The sequence below is a fragment of the Lithobates pipiens genome, unplaced genomic scaffold (genome assembly GCF_037356315.1).
Source record: "Lithobates pipiens isolate NorthernLeopardFrog02 unplaced genomic scaffold, aLitPip1_a1.2 Scaffold_23, whole genome shotgun sequence".
In the NCBI taxonomy this organism is placed as follows: Eukaryota; Metazoa; Chordata; class Amphibia; order Anura; family Ranidae; genus Lithobates; species Lithobates pipiens.
This window is the reverse complement of record NW_027507785.1, coordinates 326,065,413-326,089,713: the sequence shown is the minus strand read 5'-3', so window position 1 is coordinate 326,089,713 and position 24,301 is coordinate 326,065,413. Positions and strand designations below refer to the sequence as shown.

Sequence of the window (24,301 nt, the reverse complement as noted above, 5' to 3'; positions counted from 1 at the left end):
ATGAAATAAGAGAATCCTGGAGTTTGTTTGATTTGCTTATTCACTTCGTTTAAAGGTGAGAGTTCTGGGAGCCTTGAGTAGCGGACATTTTATTATTGTTCTATCATTAAACCTTTTTTCCATTTTTTTATATATTTTTTATGCGTGCTGTTTTTTGGACTATATTTTTTTCACGGCATTGTATGTATGCACATATTTATATTATTTTGAATTTGTGTATTTTATTTGAGTGGCACGATTTGCGCAGGACCCACCCCTTTATATTCATTATTTGATAGTTTGTGCTCACTATTTTGTCCTGCTGCATTTTTTAGTTAGCATTTGCACTTTATATCACTCAGGCTCTTTTTCACAGCATCTGTGTTTCATTATATCTGATTTTGGATTTTGTTCCACTTTAGTCACTTATTACCACTTAGCGGCGCGAAGGCTGACCACTTTTATGGACTGTGATATATGCTCACTGATTAGCTGCATGGACTTTATTAGAGAAGCACTATTCATTTATTTTTGTATTGTTCATTTATGAGTATTTATTCAGCAACTTTTATACTTAGTATTCTGTTATTATTTCACGCATGATGTTTTGAGTATTTATGCACATTTATTATTTCATCGGATGCAACATTATTCACGGCTTAACATTGCATATTTATCACTTTAGTGAGGTGGATTCACCGTTGCACTATATGTGTTTCATTTTTTTATTATAGTAGTTTTTTTCAGGTAGCGCCGCAATTTTGTTCATTTTATACATTATTCTTTTGGTGTAGAGATCACTATTTTTTTGCTGGCGGCTTCCACACATTTACACGTATTCTGATATATTTTTAGGTTTACACATTTTTTTCAGACATTTTTCTACACATTTATTAATAGCCAGGTGGAGCGCATTAGTTTTTTGCATTTAATAAAAACTTATTGCAATGAAAATTCTGACCAGCAGTCTGGATCGCGGGAAACTGAACTGACCTGAAGAAGATGTCACAGCAGAGTCTCTGCTGTCGCGGGTTGACCAGCTGCTCCCGTAACGCCTCCAGCGAGCAGTTATAGACGTAGACTGGACATCGCAGCCGGAGGCTGGAGCTCGGATCCTGCAGGGAAGACTGACGGCTGAAGGAAATGTGCATCTCTCTCTTGTGTTCGGCCTCCTGCCCATCGCCTGGCGAGACAAAACGAGGAGAAGTTACAGGTAAGTGAACAAGTTGCCTCCAGCAGCCTCAGAGCGCAAGTGCTATCAGGTCCGAACCCATACCGTCATTTCCACTGCATTAGCGGTACATCGGTGTGCGATCCGCATCCTGGTACTCATACTGTATGCAGCCGAGCAAAAAAAAAACTCAGAAGGAACTGTAGCAGACATTGCATCCCCGTGTCTCTCGAATGCAGCAAAACTTTGAGACAGAAGTTTGTACATCCAAAAGATCCACCACCCAAAACACAAATGACGTGATATATGCAGTGCAAAAAAGTAGAACTCTGAACGCTAATTGATGCGCGTTTAGCGTTTTTTGTGGTCAGAAAAGCGGCACTTTGGATGCGATTTAATGGCGTTCAGAGAACAGCTCATAAACTCCACTGCTGATAAAAGGTAAAAAAAAAAAAAACGTCCATGTGTGCATAGACACATAGGATAACAGAACTGAGTTTATGGGCTGTTGAAAAAAAATAAATAAATGCCCAAACTCCAAAAAAACGCCTTTTATGAGCTCCAGTGTGCATGGAGCCAAAGTGTTACTAAACCCCGGACCCGGCATTCACTATATCTGGTCTCCCACAGTACACAGAACATGGAAATGCAAATTATATTAGTAAATATGAACGGGTAAATACCTTTTCTCATCAGCAGTGTATAGCAGTCTTGTCTGGTTAAAGCTTGTAGAAGGAGTTTTCATTCTACTCTGACTGTCCTATGGAGGCAGCAGGAGCCCTGACCCTCTGTCTGGACAGTGCTGATTGGCCCTGTGCTGATCACATGCACTCTCCCAAGAAAAAAAAAAAACAGCTCTATAGCAATACACACCAAACTGAGCATGTGCAGAGTGTCCCTAATGCCGTGTACACGCGATCGGACTATACGGTGGACTTAGTCCGGCAGACCAGAGTCTGCCGGACAATTCGAGCGTGTGTGGGCTCCGGCTGACTTTTTCTTCCCAAAAGTCCGACAGACTTTGAAAGAAGACTTGACTCAAAATTGGCCGCCGGACTCGGCTTTCCGGCGGACAATCCGCTTGTCTGTGTGCTAGTCCGCTGGACTTTTCAAATGAACTGAGTTGCCCACACATGGAGTAAAGTCCGTTCATTTTGAACGTGACCTCAGCTACGACAGGACTAGAGAAGAAAATCAATGTCACCGCCTCCATCGGCGAGATTGACACTTTGCTAGCCCTGTTGCCTGGTATGGGTTTAAAGGGGAACCCCATGCACCGAAAAAACGGCGTGGGGGTCCCCCCAAAGTCCATACCAGACCCTTATCCGAGCACGCAGCCTGGCCAGTCAGAAAAGGGGGTGGGGACGAGCGAGCACCCCCCCCTCCTGAACCGTACCAGGCCACGTGCCCTCAACATGGGGGGTGGGTGCTTTGGGGAACCCCAAAGCACCTTGTCCCCATGTTGATGAGGACAAGGGCCTCTTCCCGACAACCAGCGGCCAGGGTCTGCGGGCGGGGGGCTTATCGGAATCCGGGAGCCCCCTTTAATAAGGGGGCCCCCAGATCCTGGCACCCCACCCTGAGTATGGGGTACATGGTACCCCTACCCATTTCACTTGGGGGAAAAAAGTGTAAATAAAAAAAACACACAACACGTTTTTAAAGACGTTTATTAGACAGCTCCGGGGGTCTTCTTCCGTCTTCGGGGGTCTTCTCACCGGGCTCCTCAGCTATCTTCTGGCTCTTTTTCTAGCAGAGGAGACCGTCTTTCTCCTTCGTCATTGTCGCCATCCGGGGGTCTTCTTTCCGACTTCCTCGTGCTTTCCGGTTCTTCTGCCAGGCTCCTCTGCCATCTTCTTCCAGCTCTTTTACTAGCATTGGCCTGGTCTTCTCATTCGTCGCCTTCTTCTTCCAATGTTGACACGACGCTCTCTCCCGCAGTAATGTCGGGGACGTGTTGCGCGGCGACTTATATAGGCATAAGGGCTGGGGTCATCGGGTGATGTCACATGGTGACCCCGGCCCTTATGATGTCACATTCCCAGCATCCCCCAGACTGTGACATCATAAGGGGTGGGGTCACCATGTGACACCGCCTGGTGAGCTTGCCCCTTATGTCTATATAAGTCACACCGCGCAACGCGTTCCGGCATCACTGCGGGAGAGAGCGTTGTGTCAACATCGAAAGAAGGAAGAAGAAGGCGACGGCAAACGAGAAGAATGGGCCAACGCTAGTAAAAGAGCTGGAAGAAGATAGCGGAGAAGCCCGGCAGAAGAACCGAAGAGCCGGAGAAGAGGGAGGCGACATTGACTTCTTTCGCTAGTCCCGTCGTACCTGAAGATCCACAGTGAGTATAACGAGCATGCTTTACTGCATATACAGAGTGATTTTACTATTGTGGGTTTAGTAACACTTTGAGTCTTAAAAGTTATTACTAAGGATTACTAGGATGTAACGTGAAGGGTGGAGTGAAGGCAGTGACATCAACAAGCTTGTCGACCTGGCCTGGATGAGCGAGCAGCGTTTGTGAATGCGTTCCCCGATCTCCATATCAGAGGATTCAAAGTGATGTGCTCTCTCCTCCCATCCCTACACTGGCTCCCAATCACCCAGCGAATTAAATTCAAAATACTCACCACAACATACAAAGCCATTCACAACTCTCAAGCTCTCTAGTCTCCTCCACCCATGCTCGTCTCCAGGGTTTCTCCAGAGCCTCTCCCATCCTCTGGAACTCACTACCTCAACTGGTCGGGCTATCCCCTACTCTTGCTACCTTCAGGTGATCCCTGAAAACTCATCTCTTCAGGGAAGCCGATCACATCTCCAACTTACCTGCTACCACTTCCATCAGCTCATTCACAGTTATAACCTTTTGTACCACCTGCCCCACTCTATTAGATTGTAAGCTCTTCTGAGCAGGGCCCGCTTAATGGTCTTGTATTTTATTGTATTGTAACTATATTGTCTCCTTTAATATTGTAAAGCACAGCGTAAACTTTTGGCGCTATATAAATCCTCTATAATAATAATATGCCACTTTTTTTTTTACTTTTTTAAATGTGAGAAGCTGGTACATTTGTTTTTATGGTAAATAAATGCTGCTTTCAATACGGAGAGAACAACATCCTCTGTTTTTGTTGCTTTGAGAGGCATGGGTTACATCTGCTTTAAGCACTTGCCGCCCGTATAACTTAGTAATACACTGGCAAGGTGGCACTGCGACACTTCCAGGTCTCGGGTGCTCATGCGTGCCACCGGTGGCCCGCTCCTGCTGTGGTTATACGGGGGCCAATCAGCGGGTACCATGGATCCTGCCGGCACCCGCCGATCATCCAGCACAGAGGCAGAATGGGAGTTTGTCTATGTAAACAAGGCAGATCGCTGTTCTGATATTAGGGAAGGCATGGCTCCTGTGTTCCTGCAACGATCCATGCCTTCCCCTAATAAAAGCACCTCCCACTGGCTAGACACACACCTTTGATCAACCCTGTTAACCCCTTCCCAGCCAGTGTCATTAGTACAGTGACAGTGCATTTTTTTTTAGCACTGATCACTGTATTAGCATCACTGGTCCCCAAAAAGTGTCCAAAGTGTCAACTAGGTATCCGTCGCAATATCACAGCCCCGCTGATCGCCGTCTAGTACAAAATAAGAAACTAAAAATTTGCTTTTGCGCAAACCAAATCAACATACGCTTATTGTGATTTTTTTTTTACCAAAAATATGTAGCATTTGTTTTGCGGTAAATAAATGCTGTTTTTGATATGGAGAGAATAGCATCTTCTGTTTTTATTCCTTTGAGGGGCATGGGTTACATCTCCTTTAACCACATGCCACCCACGTAACTTACTTATACGCCGGCAAGGTAGCACTGCGACACTTCCGGGTATACATATTGGCCTAAATTGATGAAGAAATTCGATTTTTACAATTTTTTTTATTAAATATGTTTTATAACAGAAAGTAAAAAAAAATTTATTTTGTTTTTTTAAAGCGGGAGTTCCGCCGTTTTTTTTTTTTGTTTTTTTTTAAGTCAGCAGCTACAAATACGGAAGCTTTAAAATATGGACACTTACCTGTCCAAGGCGCCTGCAATGTCGGCACCCGCTGCCACCGCCATCCTCGGTAAGTAAATCAGGAGGAGAAGCCTTGCCGCTTCACTTCCCGGTTCCCTACTGCGCATGCGGGTGTCGCGCTGCACAATACGGACGGTCTCTGCTGTCTCTGGGACCCGTGTGTTTCGCCAGCAGACAGCGGGGAAGGCACAGGAAGTGGTGTAAATACCTGCAGATTCTGCGGCTATCTATGCCCGGAAGTGTATAATACAGGTATTTGCACCACCCCCCCTCCCCCCCAAAAGGTGCCAAATGTGGCATCGGAGGGGGGGAGGGTTTCCGATGAGCGGAAGTTACACTTTAGGGTGAAGCTCTGCTTTAAACGGTCAACCTTTTTTTTTTATAGAGCAAAAAATAAAAACCGCAGAGGTGATCAAATGCCACCAAAAGAAAGCTCTATTTGTAGGTAAAAAAAGGACGTCAAAATAATTTAGGTACAACGTTGCACGACCGCGCAATCGTCAGTTAAAATAACGCAGTGCCGTATCGCAAAAAATAGCCCCGTCATAAAGGAGGGGGGGTAAATCTTCCAGCCGTCAAGTGGTTAAGGATGGCCGCGGAATGAATTTCCCTGATCGGTTTTCATTTTGCTGTGTTTCGACCTGCTGTGTAATAGAGGAAGTCAATTCGGAGGCGAGCAGATTTGATATCGGAGCACACTGGTGGGGTGGGGTGGTGTGGGGTGGATTCTCACCGATGGAGTGTAAAGAGCACGCTGTGTGGATATAGATGATGGAGCATCTTCCTGACACTCATTAGAACTGAAGAAGTGGCTTGGGAGACGCTACAAAACATCTTCAGCTTTACAGAACAGTTTAATGTGACTGAATACTAGGAGCCGAGTCATTCCGGAGATAATTAAATTGCAATATATACAACAAATTATCATCGAGCGCTCCTCTCCACACTAATACGCAGCACTGCGATGATGTGGATGCACAACAACACCATATGGCGCTTTTTAAAAGGATACAAAAATCCGACTCGTGTTATTTAAAATGTTCTAACCAGTAAACCTTAAAATGCAACGTCCCTTGAGATTTATTTGGGGGATGATATGTCGATCACGCGACTTGCAATAATGTATATTTATATATTTCCGAGGCGAAGACTTGATGATAATTTGTTGCATATAATCGGAAATTTGGATATCGAGGAGATCACCAAGCAGCTGCCAGCATCCAAGGTCTCCAACTCTTTTGTGCGTTGAAGATTTCCCATGTCTATACATTTATATATGAATAGGGTTGTCCCGATGCCACTTTTTATGACCGAGTACAAGTACCGATACTTTTTTCAAGTACTCGCCGATACCAATTCTTAATTTTTTATATCTTGTGACAGTTTTTAAAGCACAATACAGATTAGGTGGCACTGATATATAGCACTGATTAGCACTGATAGGATTAGGTGGCACTGATGAGCACTGACTGATGGCGGGCAGTGACAGGTAGCGGGCAGTGATAGATGGCACTGACAGGTGGCTGGCACTGATATATGGCATTGATAGGTGTTGGTTGGCACTGATAAGCAGCACTTATGAGCATTGGGCACTGATAGGTGGCATTTATGGGCACTGATGGGCAGGCACTGACAGGTGGTGGGCACTGATATAAGGCATTGATAGGTGGCGCTGGCACTGATGAGCAGCACTTATGAGCATTGGGCACAGATAGGTGGAATTTATGGGCACTGATTGGCATGCACTGAAATGCCATTAGCAAAGGCTGCCTGCGACGGTCCATCTTGGTACTCCTTGCACTCGGCCGCATTAAAAGCAGCAGTGGCCATCTTGTTACACCCTGCCCCAAACTATATGGGCTGGGTGTAACAAGATGTCCACTGCCGGCTTACTGCGGCCAAGTGCAGGGTGTACCAAGATGGGGGCGTCAGGATGTCCAACCACCGACGTCAAGATGGAGCATCACTTCCGTTGTTCCGTCCGCTGACTTCCAGTTGCGCCGGGTCACTTTATTTATCTCTCCCAGGTATCGGATCTGGCATCGGGAGCATTTGTGCGAGTACAAGTACTCAAACAAATGCTCGGTATCGGTCCCGATACTAGTATCGGTACCAGGACAACCCTATATATGAACACCGCATTGGTGCACAGTGCTCGGTTTAAATGGGAAGTGTAAAGCCTCGTACACACGATCCGATTGTTGGCCAACAGAGAGTCAGACTTTTGTCCGAAGGGTGTGGGCAGTGAACTTGTCTTGCATACAAAACTGTACACAATTGTCAGCCAACAAACACGAACGTAATGACGTACCACGTGGAATTTCAGCTCTTGAGCGCCACTCTTTGGGCACCTTCTGCTAATGTCGTGTTTGGTGAGCATTGATTCCGAGCATGCGTGTTTGTACTTTGGGCTTTTGTGTGACGGACTTGTGTACAGACGATAAGAAAAATCTAAAAACAGACCGCTGTCCACCGACAATGTACTAGCCTGCCATCCAACATTTGTTGGCGGAAAGTTGGACAACAATTGTCTGATGGAGCATACTAATGGTCGGATTTTAGCCAAACAGTCTGTCATCACACAATTCCCGGATGAAAATACGATCGGCTTAAAGTGGTTGTAAACCCTTACAGACCACGTTGACCTAGAGGTAAGCCTAGATTAAGGCTTACCTGTAGGTCCAAGAAATATCTCCTAAACCTACACGGTTTAGGTGATATTTACAAAAAGACAGGCACCGCTGTCTACCGCGCATGTCCCGTAGACAGCGGTGCGCAGGCGCACTGAGCATGCTGCTGCTAACGGCAATATGCCATTAGTGGCGGCTCCCGTGCGTATGTATGAATGTCACTGGTCCCAAAATAGTGTCAAAAGTGCCCAAATCTGTCCGTCGCAATGTCGCGATCACGATAAAAAATCACAGATCGCCGCCATCACTAATAATAAAAAACAAAAAAAAGAAAACGAATAATAAAAATGCCATAAAACTATCCCCTATTTTGTAGACGCTATAACTTTTGCGCAAACCAATCAATATACACTTATTGCAATTTTTTTAGCCAAAATATATAGAATACATATCGGCCTAAACTGAGGAAAACTATTTTTTTTATATATTTTTGGGTGATATTTTTTATAGCAAAAAGTTAAAAAAATATAGCTTTTTTTTTTCCAAAATTGTCGCTCTTTTTTGTTTATATCGCAAAAAATAAAAACCGCAGAGGTGACCAAATACCACCAAAAGAAAGCTCTATTTGTGGGGAAAAAAAAAAAAAAAAAGACGTCAATTTTGTTTGGGTGCCACGTCGCACGAGCGTGCAATAGTCAATTGTTTAATTGACAGCAATTGTCAGTTAATAACATATCCAATAAAAAAATTAAATTAAATTTGTTCATAAATTTAGCCCAAAATGTCGGGAATGGGGTAAAATCTTCTGGGGCTGAAGAGGTTAAAGCTGAAGCTCAATCAGCGTATATTTTGCCTTCGCTGGTTCCTCTCCTATTTTCTTTGCACACCTTTTAATAGACCCCGAGATGTCACTATTGGATCTCTGCTTCTCCATGCAAGGCACACTATCATCCTGCACATTCATTTTGTGCAGGATTCCCCCCAAAAAATAAAAAAATTATACTCGTCTAGATGACTGCAGCATCAATCTGAGCTGCAGCTGTCCCCTGCCGGCTCTACACTGGGAACTGAGCGATCAAAGCCTGCTTACTGCTCAGTCCGTGGGTCTGCTCTGAGCACAGAGCGGTGACTGTCAGTCACCGGCTCTCTGCTATGACCCTCCAGCATTCACTGGAGTCCTGGACTGTGGAGGGGGTGGGAGCTGCTGGCTCAGGCTCTCAGCGGGGCACTGAGAGGCTGAGCCAGCTTCCAGTCAGGCCTTTGGGCGGATCCTGACATTATTGTGGGGATCCCTCCAGTGTCTGGACCGGCCCTGAGACGTCAGCCAACAGCGGGCTTGAGCCCGCTGTCAGCTGATCCTGGGTCACAAGAGTGCAGAACTAAACTAAACTAAACCATGTTCAATATACCTCTGGCCTGTTTAAAGCTGAAGTTTAAGCTGCTTATATTTTGCCTACCCTGATTCTGCTCCTATTTCCTTTGCATACCTTTCATTAGACCCCGAGATGTCACTATTGGATCTCTGCTTCTCCATGCAAGGCACACCAATCATCACAGAATCCTGCCCATTCATTTTGTATCAAAACAAAAAGCACGGGATCCCCCCAAAAAAACATTTATACTCACCTAGATGTCTGCAGTGCCAATCTGAACTGCAGCTGTCCCCTGCCGGCTCTACACTCTACTAAGAACCTGAGCAATAAGTGGGCTTTGATTGCTCAGGTTCTTAGTAGAGTGTAAAGCCCACTTATTGCTCAGTCCGTGGGTCTGCAATAAACACAGAGCGGTGTGACCGTCAGTCACCGGTTCTCTGCTATGGCCCTCCAACGTTCACTGGAGTCATGGACTGTGGAGGGGGCAGGGTTTGCTGGCTCAGCCTCTCAGCAGGGCACTGAGAGGCTGAGCTAGCTTCCAGTCAGGCATTAGGGTGGATCCTGACATAAATGTCAGGATCCCTCCAGTATCTGGACTGGCCCTGTTACGTCAGGCCAGCAGCGGGCTTGAGCCCGCTGTCAGCTGATCCTGGGTCACAAGAGTGCAGAACTAAGTGCACTGCTGTGACCCACAGGGGCATTATGGCCAAAAGAGCTTTGGCCATGCCACTTTAGTGAATATGGAATACCCACTTGGTGTTCAGCTTCACATACACACAATTTTTTGGCCTTTTTGAGGTTTGTGAAGCACAGCATGTTGTCAGTGTCATTTACCCGATGCAGGGGTGATGCTCAGTGTGGGGATCACAGCTCCGGATGGAAGGGTCTCTGACAGAGAAGAGTTGAACAGTGAGCTCCCCTCTGTGGACAAGGAGAGGTCTGGAGGGATCATCAACTTCTGGACATCTAGAAGAGAAACAGAATAAAGATCAATAACATCCATGAATAGTAGAAAACACGATGCAGAGATCATGCTGCAGCTATGCTAGATGGTTAAGCATTTTATAAAAACCTCCACTCATATTTCTAGGGGAGTTTGCACCCATTGAGACAAAAAATAATAATAACATTTTTGGTACTGAAGTTGGATGAGAAGACCGGTTTCACAATCGGCGCTCCAAAGGATTTCAATGGGGTTGAGGTCGGGGCTCTGTGCAAGAATACTTGAGATCCTCCACACCAACCTGGTCACACCGTGTCTTTATGGAGCTGGCTCTGTACACAGCGCTCAGGAAAGGGCCTTCTCCAAGCTGTCTCCACAACGTTGGAAACTCACAATTGTCTTAACTACTTCAACCCTGGAAAGTTTACCCCCCCCTCCCCCCTTCATGATCAGGTCATTTTTTGCTACTTTTTGCTACTTAAACTGACAATAGTACTGTCATGCAATGCTGTAAAAAAAAAAAAAAAATGCACACAAATAGAGATTTCTTTTTAATCACCACATTTTTTTTTTGTTTTTTGTTTTTTTTTATTATATAAAACATAAAAAGACCAATTATTTTGAAAAAAAAAAAAGCAATTTTTTTTACTTTCTGCTATAAAACATATCCAATAAAAAAATAAAATAAAATTTCTTCATAAATTTAGCCCAAAACGTATTCTGCTACATGTCTTTAGTAAAAAAATAAAAGTACTCTCAGACATATATAAAGACTGTTACAAAACATCATTAGTTAAAGCAGAATTCCGCCAAATTTTATTTTTTATTTTTTTAAAGTCAGAAGCTACAAATGCAGCTGCTGACTTTTAAAATATGGACACTTACTTGTCCAGGGCACTCGCGATGTCGGCACCCGAAGCCGTTCTATCCCTCGGCTGTCGGGTGCTGCCGCCACCATCCTTGATAAGGAATGGCAGCTTCACATCCTTGTTCCCTACTGCGCGACTCGTGCTACGCTATCCCACTGGTCCCTGCTGTTTTCTGGGGTAGTGGCGTAGATACCGGCGGGTGGCTCGGGTATCTATGCCTGTATCTATGGGAGCAAAATACCTGCATTAGACAGGTAACTGCATAATAGAGGTATTTTGCTCCCACTTCCAGGCATAGATACCCGAGCCACCCGCGGGTATCTACGCCACTCCCCCTGCCCCCCGCTGTCTTCTGGGAGACACACAGGTACCAGAAAAAAAGCAGGGACCCGTGGGATAGCGCAGCGCAAGTCGCACATGCGCAGTAGGGAACCAGGAAGTGAAGCCGCAAGGCTTCACTTCCTGATTCCTTTACAGAGGGTGGTGGCGGCAGCACCCAACAGCCGAGGGACAGATACCTGGACAGGTAAGCGCCCTGGAAAGGTGCTAAATGTGACACCGGAGGGGAGGGGGGGGGAGGGGAGGAACCGGAAAAGCGGAAGTTCAATTTTTGGGTGGAACTCCGCTTTAAATTTTTAACATGATCCGGGTCATAGTGCACATTGTTCTATACCTCCCGTAATTAATATGTATAAGATGGTCGATCGGCGTTCACTTTCCTTTTAGTCTATCTATACTAATCCTTACTGTTTCTGACTGCAATCAGGAGAATGCAAATATATTTCATTTTACATCTGCTACTGTTCTGAATAAGAGATGTTTTGGACCCAAATGGTCTCCCCGCTTTCAACTACAGTCACGCTGTTATTTGTTGAAAAGGACTTAGAAGATACCCATTACCTCCACAGTAAATGGTCTAATCACAATAACAATGAGAAGACTGTTCTATATAACATTAGCTTCACGTATTAGGATAGACTATTATATATGTATGCTTCCTTGCTTTGTTATCAATAAATCTTTAATGATAAAAAATAAAATAAAATAAAATAAAGCATTTTTATAGAACATACCAGAAAAAGTGGCGGGAAGGAAGGTCAGCAGAAGGTGTTGCGGGTTCACTAGTCGAGCATAGCACCTCCACTGTGGCCCTATTCCATTGGACAAGGTTCTGCCATCATCTGTCTCTTCCGTCGGACAGGGGCTCTAAAATAAAAAACACAACAGAACTACCAATAGGGATGTAAGGCAAATGCATCTCTTTGAATGCAAGCTGACTGGACAGATTAGGTAGGTGCTAGAGCTGCATGATTAATCGTTTAGAATCGAAATGAGATCGCAATTCTTTCTTCCCCTCGCGATCTTAACAAAGCATTTTCCCGATTCTATGCAGAGTTCTCTGCTCAAGCCAAATATATAAAAAAAAAAAAAAACACACACAGGCAGTCTGCCAAGTTTCACCAAATTCCTCAGTGGCTGAGCCAACTATAAACATTGTAACATTTTGTTCTTTAGGGCCGGTTCACACAGCGAGGCGATGCGAGGCGACACGACTCGCCTCGCCTCGCTCCCGCAAGTCGCCCCCGTTCTGTACAATGAAACCGTTCTGAGAGGAGCGACTCGAGTCGCTCCGACTCAGAAAAAAGGTTCCTGTACTACTTCTGGGCGACTTCGGGGGCGACTTGCATTGACTTCTATACAGAAGTCCTCTGCAAGTCGCCGCTGAGGTCCCCGCAGGTCGCGGCGAGGCAAGTCGGAGACGCCTCGCCGCGCCTCGCTGTGTGAACCGGCCCTTAGGTCAAAGGGAATGAACCTCAGTCTTTAAATAAGGGAAGTTTAACCACTTACGGACCACCCACCGTCATTTTACGTCGCGACTTTGAAGAGAAGAATCGTTGCTATGGCAGCAGCTAGCTGCCATAACCCCCGATGTCTTCTTCTTCATCGTACGGTCCGCTTTCAGATAAAAGTGGTCTCTGTGGCGGATTCGCCAAGAGATCACTTTTAAATTGGCAGTGGGAGAGGGCACCTGCGCTCCGGTGTCCTCCGCTGCTTGCTGGAGCCGTTGGTAGCGGCGGAGGTAATCGGGTTCTTCTCCCTGGTAGGCATGGAGATGAGCGAGGGGGAAGATGGCCCAGACCCGTGCCCATAGCTCTTAAAAGGGACATTTTTTATTTATTTTTTTCAAATGACATTTAATAATTTTTTTTTTTTTCATTGCATTTAGTGTAAATATGAGATGTCAGGTCTTTTGACCCCAGATCGCATATTTAAGAGGTCCTGTCATGCTTCTTTTCTATTACAAGGTTTACATTCCTTGTAATAGGAATAAAAGTGAACATTTTCTTTTTTTTTAAAAAAAAGAACCGTGTAAAAATAAAAAAATAAAAGGTAAAATACATTTAAAAAAAAAAAAAATTTTCTTAAAGAGGGATTCCACCAAAAAAAAAAAAATATTAAAAGCCAGCAGCTATAAATACTACAGCTGCTGACTTTTAATAAATGGACACTCACCTGTCCCGGGTTTCAGCGATGCCGGCAGCCGAGGTCGATCGATCGCTCGGCTCTCGGCTGCTGTCGCCACCATTCTAGGTGAGGGAATCAGGAAGTGAAGCGAATCGGCTTCACTTCCCGGTTCCCTACTGCGCATGCGCGAGTCGCGTTGCGCAATAGGAAATCTCCGCGCTGTCACTGGGACCCGTGTGTGTCCCAGCAGACAGCGCGGCAGGGCAGGAAATGGCGTAGACTCCCACGGGAGCCTATGCCCGGAAGTGGGTGTAAATACCTGTCTTTGACAGGTATCTCCACCCCCCTCCCCCCTGAAAGGTGTCAATTGTGACACCGGAGGGGGGGAGGGATCCGATCAGCGGAGGTTCCACTTTAGGGTGGAATCCCGCTTTAACGAGCCCCTTCTTGCCGAGCTCGCGTGCAGAAGCAAACGCATATATAAACAGTGTTCAAATCACACATGTGAGGTATCGCCGCGATCGGTAGAGCGAGAGCAATAATTCTAGTCCTAGACCTCCTCTGTAACGCAAAACATGCAACCTGTAGAATTTTTTAAATGTCGCCTATGGAGATTTTTAAGGGTAAACGTTTGTCATCCATTTCACGAGCGGGCGCAATTTTGAAGCGCGACATGTTGGGTATCAATTTACTTGGCGTAACATTATCTTTTACAATATAAAAAAATAAAAAATTGGGCTAACTTTACAGTGGTCTTATTTTTTGATTAAAAAAAGTGTATTTTTACCAAAAAAAGTGCGCTTGTAAAACCGCTGTACAAATACGGTGTGACAAAGTATTGCAACGACCGCTATTTTATTCTTAAGAAAAAGAAAAAATATATATAATGTTTGGGGGGGTTCTAAGTAATTTTCTAGCAAAAAATACTGTTTTTAACTTGTAAACACCAAATCCCAGAAAGAGGATCGGTCGTTAACCACTACAATACAGGGCACTTTCGCCCCCTTTCTTCCCAGCCCAATTTTCAGCTTTCAGCGCTCTAGGGCAGGGGTCATCAACCCCCGGTCCCCGGCCCACTACCGGGCCGTGGCCCTTCTGCAGGTGGGCCGCGGGTGCGGGCGGCCGCAAGATACATGCTGGGCTACGGGTATTAAAGCGGTGGATGGAAGAAGCGAGCGAGCGGGCGGGCAAGCAGAGATGATCTCTCTCTCCGCCCCCTCTGCATCACCTGTCTTCCGCCCTCAAAGCCAGTCTGTGTCGGAGGTGCAGTGGGGAGCAGAGAGATGACATCATCTCATACTGCCTGCCCGCATCGCCGCTCTCCCCCGGCTCCTCATGTGTGAAAACTTATGCTGATTCTTTGTTCAGCGGCGCAGATTGCCTGCCCCCCAGACAGCTAATCAGGGGTGGCAGAAGGGTGGAGCCAGAGACTGAGAGCCGAAGGAGTCCCGGACCCCCCCTCTGCCAGAGGGGCGATCCCACAGAGATGTGACATCATCAAAGACAGGTGAGCTGTGTGTGGGAGTACAGGTGAGGTGTGCTGGGACCTGTAGTTCACCCCCTCAGCTGTCTGCCTGACATACCACAAGGGGCGCTCCACTCACTCCGCATCTGGTGACAGGCAACGTGGCAGGTGGCAATCCACATCTTGTGGCAGGCAGTGTGGCAAGTGACATTCCGCTTCTAGTGACAGGCAGCGTGGCAAGTGACTATGCACATCTAGTAGCAGGCGACAGTAGTAAGTGACACACTCAAGGCTCCCACTGATTCTACAGTATGGCGAGTTGAACTATTTCATTTATTACTGCAATGTAATAATAGAAATAATACGGTTCAATCACCCTGACACCATATCAAGCATGGTGCCGTGATGATTGAATCACTAACACCAGCCATTGCCCATGAAAAATCGCCCCCCCCCGGGCCTTGGCACAATTTTCATCCACACAGCCGGTCCCCGGTGCCAAAAAGGTTGGGGACCACTGCTCTAGGGCTTTCAGTGACAATTGCGCAGTCATGCTACACTGTACCCAAATGAAATTTTTATCATTTTGTTCGCATAAATAGAGCTTTATTTTGGTGGTATTTATTCACGACTCCGTTTTTTATTTTTTGCGATATAAGCGCAAAAAAGCGGAAATTTGGAAAAAAAAAACAATATTTTCTTTTTTCTATTTGAAAAGAAATCCAATAAAATCAAATGTTGTCATAAATTTAAGCCAAAATGTATTCTGCTACATGTTTTTGGTAAAAAAAATTCCGTTAAGTGTATAATAATTGGTTTGTGTGATCACGGACATATGTACGCAAATGATCATGTACATATGTGTGCAGATAATCATTGGGACATGTGATTTTAGTGGGACATATGTGGGGGACATGTTTTTATTATTAGTGACATGTGTTTTTATTATTTGGGGACATGTATGTTTTGGGGACATATGTGGGGACATTGTGTTTATACTGTGTGGTGATTTGTGTGTACACTAGACTAGTGATCAGTGAGTAAAAAGCTGTAAAAAACAGCTCATACTCACTGATCATCAGCCGGCTGCAGCGATCTGCTCTCCTCTCCTCAGCGATGACTTCTGTGTGAGGAGAGGAGGAGCCGATTGCCTAGCAACCGGCTGTTTGTTTACATCACATGACGGCCGTGATTGGACACGGCCGTCATGTGATCAGGAGGGCCAATCACAGAGCCCTCCTGCCGATCTGAGATGCGCCATGTCCGGGTGACACGGGCGCATCGGGATCGCGCCGCTGCGCGGTCACGCGCGCGCGTGATCCCGCTCCTCCTGATGGACGTTCCTGAACGTCCTATCAGGAGTAGACGGCTCCCACCCGGCCGTATATGTGCATTGGACGGGTGGGAAGTGGTTAAAGTGATTGTAAAGGGTAATTTTTTTTTTTTTTTTTTTAAATAACAAACATGTCATACTTAACTCCACTGTGCGGTTCGTTTTGCACAGAATGGCCCCGAAACTCCTCTTCTGGGGTCCCTCGGCGGCTCTTTTGGCTCCTCCCCACATCAGATAACCCCCTAGGAGGAGCGCTCTCCCAAGGGGGTTACCTTGCGGGCGTGCTCCTGAGTCCAGCATTCCAGTCCACAGACACGAATGCCGGCCTCTGCACCGCCCGCCCCCCCCTGCCCCCCCCCCCACACACACACACACACACACATCATTGGACTTGATTGACAGTAGCGAGAGCCAATGGCTGCGCTGCTATCAATCTATTCAATCAAGAGCCGGGACCCAATGGAGAGAGGGAAAGCGTGTCCCCACCGAACAGATGAAGGGGCTCAGGTAAGTAAAATGTGGGGGGCTGGGGGGCCAGTGACTGCCAGGCGTCCTATGCATTTAGGAGAAAAAACACAAGGGTTTACAACCCCTTTAAGTGGTTAAAGACTAAGCCTTTTTCTGGCACGTGTTGGTTTCAAGTTAAAATCATTATTCTTTTGCTAAAAAGTTACTTAGAACCCCCAACCATTACATATATATATATTTAGCAGAGACCCTAGAGAATGGTGGTTGTTGCAATATTTTATGTCACACTGTATTTGCGCAGCGGTCTTCCAAATGCATTTTTTTTTGGGGGGGGGGAAATACACTTTAATGAATTAAAATAAAAACTAAACAGTAAAGTTAGCCCAGTTTTTTTTGTATAATGTGAAAGATGATGTTACGCCGAGAGAACCGCGATCTTTATTCTAAGAAAAAAAAATTGCGATTCAAATTTTTCCCCAGAATCGTTCAGCTCTAGTAGGTGCTCATATTAATGTAAATTAGCTTGTACAAAGGCGGTGTTGGTCAGAATGTCATTACATGATGACAGCTTGGTGTCCTCCATGCTCACCTGTATAAACATGACAACTGACAATATACGAGGCCCCCATGCAAACACGTCCATGCAAATTCCAATCTGTGCAGAACTCAATGTAACATAATACGTAACGCTTAGCATACAAGCAAATAAACTGCTGTACAACTATAGTTAAAGTGGAAGTCCATGCAAAAACTAAAATCCCTGACACCACTGATCGAACGCTAACCTCTCTATCGCTGTAAAGTAATAATGAGTATACAGTAAAACCTTGGAGTGCAAGTATATAACTCATTCCAGAAACATGCTTGTAATCCAAAGCACTTGTATACCAAAGCAAATTTCCCCATAAGAATTAATGGAAACTGAAATGATTCGTTCCACAACCATTTATTCATAAGTCCTTCAGTTTATAGTCCATATAAAAAGATTGTAGCAATGTGACCAGGTTGTGTAACCATAAAATGTCCATCCACACATGGAAGCCTCCGCAAGGGGATTAGAAGCAAAATCCAAAAGGAGCTCCAGAGTATAAAAGAGAAGAGAGGCGCCTCTAAGCCCCTGTACACACGGTTGGACATTTCGACAACCAAATCCGTCAGATTATGTCCGTCGGATTTTGCCCGAAACTGTTGCATACACACGGTCGGACGAAGTTGTCGGAAAATCTGATCGTTCAGAACGTGATGACGTTATTTCGTTACGACGGGACTACCTTCAGGCTAGTAGCCAATAGCTTTGGTGTAGGAATTTGATCTGAGCATGCGTGGCACTTTGTCCGATCGGAATTCTCTACACATGATCGGAGTATGTCCGATCGGAGCATTTTGTCTGAAAATTTTACCAACAAGTTGGAAAACTTGGTCCGTTGGATACTCCGACGGAAACAGTCCGATGGAGACCACACACAGTCGGAATATCCAACAAAACGCTCCGATAGGACACATTCCGTCGGAATCTCCGACCGTGTGTACAAGGGCTTAGTGTAGCAATATGGTTACATTTAATGAAGGTACAACATTTAGCAACTCACATTGTTGGTGATTACAACAGACACATCTAAGTACGCCACATAGACCACCCCCCGCACCGCCGGCTCTCACCGCTGTCAGTCTGCAATTGTGATCGGGAATACTACCCTGCAGTAGAGCAATCTGAAAGCGAGGCCTGAATCGCGTGTGGAAGGGATGATGCCAACAGTGGTGCGTTGGATGGTCTATGTGGACAGCTTTACCTCGGACACCTGCATACTTAGATGTGCCTCTTTTAATCATCAACCATGTGAGTTGCTAAATGTTGTACCTTCATTAAATGTAACCATATTGCTACACTTATGCTGCGTACACACGCCCGGTAGTCCCGTCGGAATAAACTCCCAAGGTTTTTCCGACAGAGTTCCGCTGAAACTGTCTTGCGTACACACGATCACACCAAAGTCCGACCGTTAAGAACGCGGTGACGTACAACACATACGACGGGACTAGAAAAGGGAAGTTCAATAGCCAGTAGACAATAGCCTCCGTCTCGTACTTGCTTCAGATCATGCGTAGTTTTTGGTCCGTTGGAACAGCATACAGACGAGCGGTTTTCCCGATAGGAATTGGTTCCGTTGGAAATATTTAAAACATGTTCTATTTCTAGCTCCGCCAGAATTTTCGTAAAAAAAAAAAAAAGTCAGATGGGGCATACACACGATCGGAATATACGATGAAAAGCTTCCGTCTGACTTTTTCTGTCAGACATTCCGCTCGTGTGTACGCGGCATTACAGGCGCCTCCCTTCTCTTTTATACTCGCTACTTGTATATCAAGACAAAATTTATTTAAAAATTTTGCTCATCTTGCAAAACGCTCTCAAACCAAGTTACTCTCAGTCCAAGGTTTTACTGTACATACCTTTTTGGAAGCCGGTCTGACCCGCTCCGACCGGATCCCACGCTGAGCTGTCAGCCGCGGCTTCTCTGACAAGGCGGGGGCAGAGGAGACAGGCGACAACGGAAGCTCCATAGTAACTCTATGGGTGACGTCACTTACCATTCATTTCACAGCCGTTGTCGGCTGTGTCCTCTCCAGAGCTTCTTCTGCCGCTGGAGATCAGATTCAAAAATGTATGTACACTCATCTTTTCTTTACAGGGATAGGTAGGTTAGTGTTAGATCTCTGGTGTGTATGGATGGAAGGATTTTAGATTTTGCATTGACTTCAATCTTTAAAGTGGTTGCAAGACCTTACAGACCACTTTTGTCTGTAGCTACCGTGGATATCTCCTAAACCTACATGGTACCACATATCCCATGTATCAGCATGTGTCCACATCATTGGCACATGTGCACTGAAGAAACGCAACGAGCGCACCGTTTCTTCGGCTGATGTGCTGTTGACGGCGGCTTGCGTGCTCAAGCGAGGGAGTGGCGTCATCGCGGGTCTGGCCAATCACAGCGCCGGAGTCCACGATAGCCCGAAATAACTGCGAGAGACATATTGCCGACTAGAGCAGTGTGCCAGGACTGCTGCAGAGGCTTCGTTCTCAGGTAAGTATTTCATAATGAGCTAGTATGCCGTGTTTACTAGCTCATTATGCCTTTGTCTTGCAGGTTTTTTTTTGTCTTTGTTTTGCAGGCCTGCAGAGATAGGACATATGGATTCCAGCTATAGGATGAACTGGTTTTATTAGGGATATTAAATTTACCTGTCACATTCTGCTGTATTTAAATACTGTTAAGACCGAGGCTAAGGAGTAAATGATGCTCCACACTTTGAGCTATTTTTGTAATCAACCTGGCCCTTAAAGTATGGGGGAGAAAGAGAATGCCCGGACATATTCCCCAAGGAAAGCGAGCAGTGCATTTACTTATGGTGTCTTCCGAACCCCCGAATACAGTATGGAGGAAGGAGATGAGAAGCCGGTAACTTGTTAATTCAAAAAGTTAATCCGAGCCGCGACCCATGGGGGCACTCGTGTGGGCGGGCGCGCTCCCGCGTCTTGCTGTCTGCGTCCATTGACACAGAAAGCTAGACTCGGCCCCGCCCCCGGCTCCCGTGTCACTGAATTTGATTAACAGCAGTGGGAGGTAATAGTTTGTGGCAGTCAGGGCGTTAGCAAACGAAATGTCATTCAATTAGGGATTAGATCAGCTCTAAGGCATCATTCACACCTGAGCGTAGAGCTGCACGATTCTGGCTAAAATGAGAACCATGATTTTTTTTGCTTAGAAGATGGATCACGATTCTCTCACGATTCTCGCGGCGTAACATCATCTTTCACATTAAACCAAAAAAAAAAATTGTGCTAACTTTACTGTTTCTTTTTTTATTTATTAAAGTGTATTTTTTCACAAAAAATTGCATTTGAAAGACCGCTGGGCAAATACAGTGTGACATAAAATATTGCAGCAAATGCCATTTTATTCTCTAGGGTCTCTGCTAAAATTATATATATATATATATATATATATATATATAATGTTTGGGGGATCCAAGTAATTTTCTAGCAAAAAATATTGATTTTAACTTAAAGCGGGGTTCCACTCTCTCCGTTGATTTTTTTTTTTTTTTTTTTTTTAGGGACATTTAAAAGCAATTTCTGGTTTAAATAAGTTACTCACATGTTCCGTTTTTTTTTTTATTCGTTTGACTTTCTTTTTTCTCTGTTAAAGACATCTTTCAAAAAACGAGACCCATCGCTTTCATCTTGCCTGTGGGCATGTGAAGCCCACAGGCATTCTCTTCCTGGATTCTCTGACGTGGATCTCCCAGCATGCAGGGGCCGTTGTAGTTACGATCTCGCGCATGCGCAGTAGGTAATATCGGAGCGCCTGTCAACAGCTTAGGTTGCCATCACAATGGGGGGCGTCGTGGGAAGTCCCGCCCCGTTGTGATGGCAACTGAGATAAACTGAAGATTGTAAGCTCTAACGAGCAGGTCCCTCTGATTCCCCTGTCTTGAATTGTATTGTAATGTCTACCCCAATGTTGTAAAGCGATGCGTAGACTGTCGGCGGTATATAAATCCTGTATAATAATAATCCAAGAAGAAATCGCCGCACAGACTCCTGGGAACAATAAGAAAAGATCCCAGGAGATCTGTGCGGTTCGAGGAAATGATGAGCTTGCCGCAAAACCCCGCCCATATCCGCAATATCCAGATTAAGGAAGTGGGGAAATGAAAACGAAAAAACAAGGTACAGTTGAAATAAATAAAACAAATAAAAAAAAAATAATGTTCCGTTTTATAATTAGAACTGAGCTATTGTGTATAAATCAGGTGGAGCTCCGCTTTAAAGAGGAAGTAAACCCTGATGAGTTTACTTCCTCTTTCATTCCCTGCAAAGGCAAAGCATAATGGACTACTATGCATCGCATAGTAGCCCATTATGTGTCACTTACCTGACACAGGAGCCAGCGAAGTCGCCGCTGTCCCCTGTAGTCCGCCGCATCCATCTTGCTGGTGGCGTCTCGCAGCTCCGCCGCTTTCATTCGGCTGAGCCGCGATGACGTCACTCCCGCGCATGCGCACGGGAGCCGACACGCGCGGCAGATCCATTGTTGGAAATGCCGCGCTCAGTGCGCCTGCGCGTCGCTGTCTACGGCGCATGCGCCGTAGACAGCGGTGGCTGTCTTCAGGCAAATATCTCCTAAACCATATAGGTTTGGGAGATATTTCTTGGACCTACAGGTAAGCCTTAATCTAGGCTTACCTGTAGGTCAAAGTGGTTTGTAAGGGTTTACAACCACTTTAAGAAGTGTCAGAAAAAGATTTAGACTTTAAGCGGTTAAACTTCCTGCATTTACACATTGTTGAAAGCTTGGCAGACTGCCCAGATTATTTGTTTACACAAGAAGTTCTATCCCTTTGATCTAAGAACTAAGTGTTAGTTACAATGTTTCAAGTTCTAAATTTGGCAGATTGCCCGCTTTCTTTTGACAGCTGAAAGAGCAGAGAAGTCTCTCCACTTGTTTATATGAAAGAATCGCCAGAGATCGTCAGGGGGGCTGAATTGAGATTGCGATTTTTTTAATGATTAATCGTGCAGCTCTACCTGAGCGTAGCATTTTCTGGCAGAAAGTTGCGCCATTTTACTGCAATTTTTGCCAAGGTTTTTACCGCGCTTTTGTACAGGTCAAAAAGGTCGACCAAAAGTAAAAAAGCAGAAAAACGCCCAAATCTGCCTAAAACAAAAGTTCCAGAACTTGTTTGAGCTTCAGGAGTTTTGGAGCTTCTGGCTTTCAGGCGTTTTGGAGTGGAAATGTGAACCATCTCCATAGAGAGAATAATAGATTTTTTTTCCCCTCCAGCGTTTTGTAGCTTCAGGCTTCAAGCTAAAAAAAACGCAGAGGTGTGAATGGGGCCTAAGTTGTTATTTAGCGGCCTAGAAGGCGTTGCCTGACGTGAGAATAAACTTCCCCACCTTCCCGTGAGTAGGCTCATTCCTGACTCTGTTACAAAGTTACAAGAAAGGATCAAAGTGCCCCCCCCATCCCTGGCTGGTGTTGGAATCTCAGGCACTTTGTGCCACAGTAATGCAACTAGCCACTTCTACTGTCCAGCAAATTCAGCAATTCCAGCATTACCTGTAGGGTGCCTGCAGAGTTGGTAGCCTCTCGTTGACCATTCTGATGTAAGGGGACGGAGTCCCCAGTCTCTGAAGATGATTGTCTCCCGCGGTCCTCTGTAAAAAAAAAAAAAGCACAATTCAGCTTTTAGGAAAAAAAAGACTATGGACCTCTGGCACCCAACCTGCGCCCCCTTAGGCATATGATGTGCGACCCTCGGACCTTAGGAGTGTGTAGCGGGAACACTGATGAGAGTAATCGCATCGATCTCTCTTGTGTAACACGTTCCCATTTTCGAAGAAAAGGCGAGAGATTGGGACTTCAGAGAGTTTTGACAGGATGCATTGTTGGTGGGGATATGCTGCGGAAGACCATATGAAACTGGGAACATATTTAATAAGGTCCTACTCCTCCATCCCTATCAATATAGAAGAAAAGGCGAGAGGTTGGGACTTTATATGAAGCAGGTGGTGGTAAAAAAATGAATTGATGGATATGAAAATATTTATTAGTTCATATACATATATATATATATATATATATATATATATATATATATACACACACACACATATGTATATATACACACACACACACACACACACACATATTATATATATATATATATATATATATATATATATATATATATATATATATATATATATATATATATATATATATATATATATATACTGTATATATATTATACACACACACACACACACATATATACATAAATATATATATATATATATATATATATATATACTAGGGCTGCAACTAACGATTATTTTCAGAATCAATTAGTTGGCCGATTATTGTTTTGATTAATCCGTTAATAATCTTAAAAAAAAAAAAAAAAAAAAAAGTGGGTCAAATTGACATTCATTTTCAACCACAGTGATGGGAAAATTTGGAAATAAAAAACTTCTTAGTCAAAGGAATTTTCAGACAGTGTATGCATTATGTATAAATTACATTTATTTTAAAAACAATGTTACAAAAACAATGTAAAAAACAGAATGTTAAAAACAAGTGAAAATTTCAAACAAAATTCTTTCATTCAGCGAATGTACAAAGATTTTTCGTCTGAATATTCTCACCTGAAAATTGATCTGTGTGACCAGCACAAGGCTCGGTACACACCTATGCAGTTTGCTTTTGATCTGTTTCTGAAGTGCTTTTTGCTGTGCGTTTTGGATTTTTGCCCACGTGATTTTACTGCAATTTGCATTTTTGCATTTTTTTGGGCAGATTAAAAAACACAAATTGCTGCAAATTAGGGCTGCAACTAACGATTATTTTCATAATCGATTAATCGGCCGATTATTTTTTCGATTAATCAGATAAAAAAAAAAGGGGGGGAATATATATACGCGCACACGCACACGCGCACGCGCGCGCACACACACAC

The 24,301-nt window shown here is 44.7% G+C and overlaps 1 protein-coding gene across 7 annotated transcripts in view; it reads right to left on the bottom strand.

Annotated features, from left to right (window-relative positions):
* Window positions 1-24,301, bottom strand: part of SZT2 (SZT2 subunit of KICSTOR complex) — a 297,498-nt gene that overhangs the window by 201,232 nt on the left and 71,965 nt on the right. For all 7 annotated transcript variants that reach the window (XR_013262121.1, XM_077450667.1, XM_077450670.1 and 4 more), the window contains exons 23-26: window positions 22,903-23,000; window positions 12,119-12,251; window positions 10,068-10,199; window positions 973-1,162 (exon numbers count right to left, since the gene is read on the bottom strand). Coding sequence is in view for 6 of the 7 variants with exons in the window: in XM_077450667.1 (XP_077306793.1) it covers window positions 973-1,162; window positions 10,068-10,199; window positions 12,119-12,251; window positions 22,903-23,000 (553 nt within the window). In the remaining variant the exon portion in view is untranslated. The remainder of the gene's footprint in view (window positions 1-972; window positions 1,163-10,067; window positions 10,200-12,118; window positions 12,252-22,902; window positions 23,001-24,301) is intronic.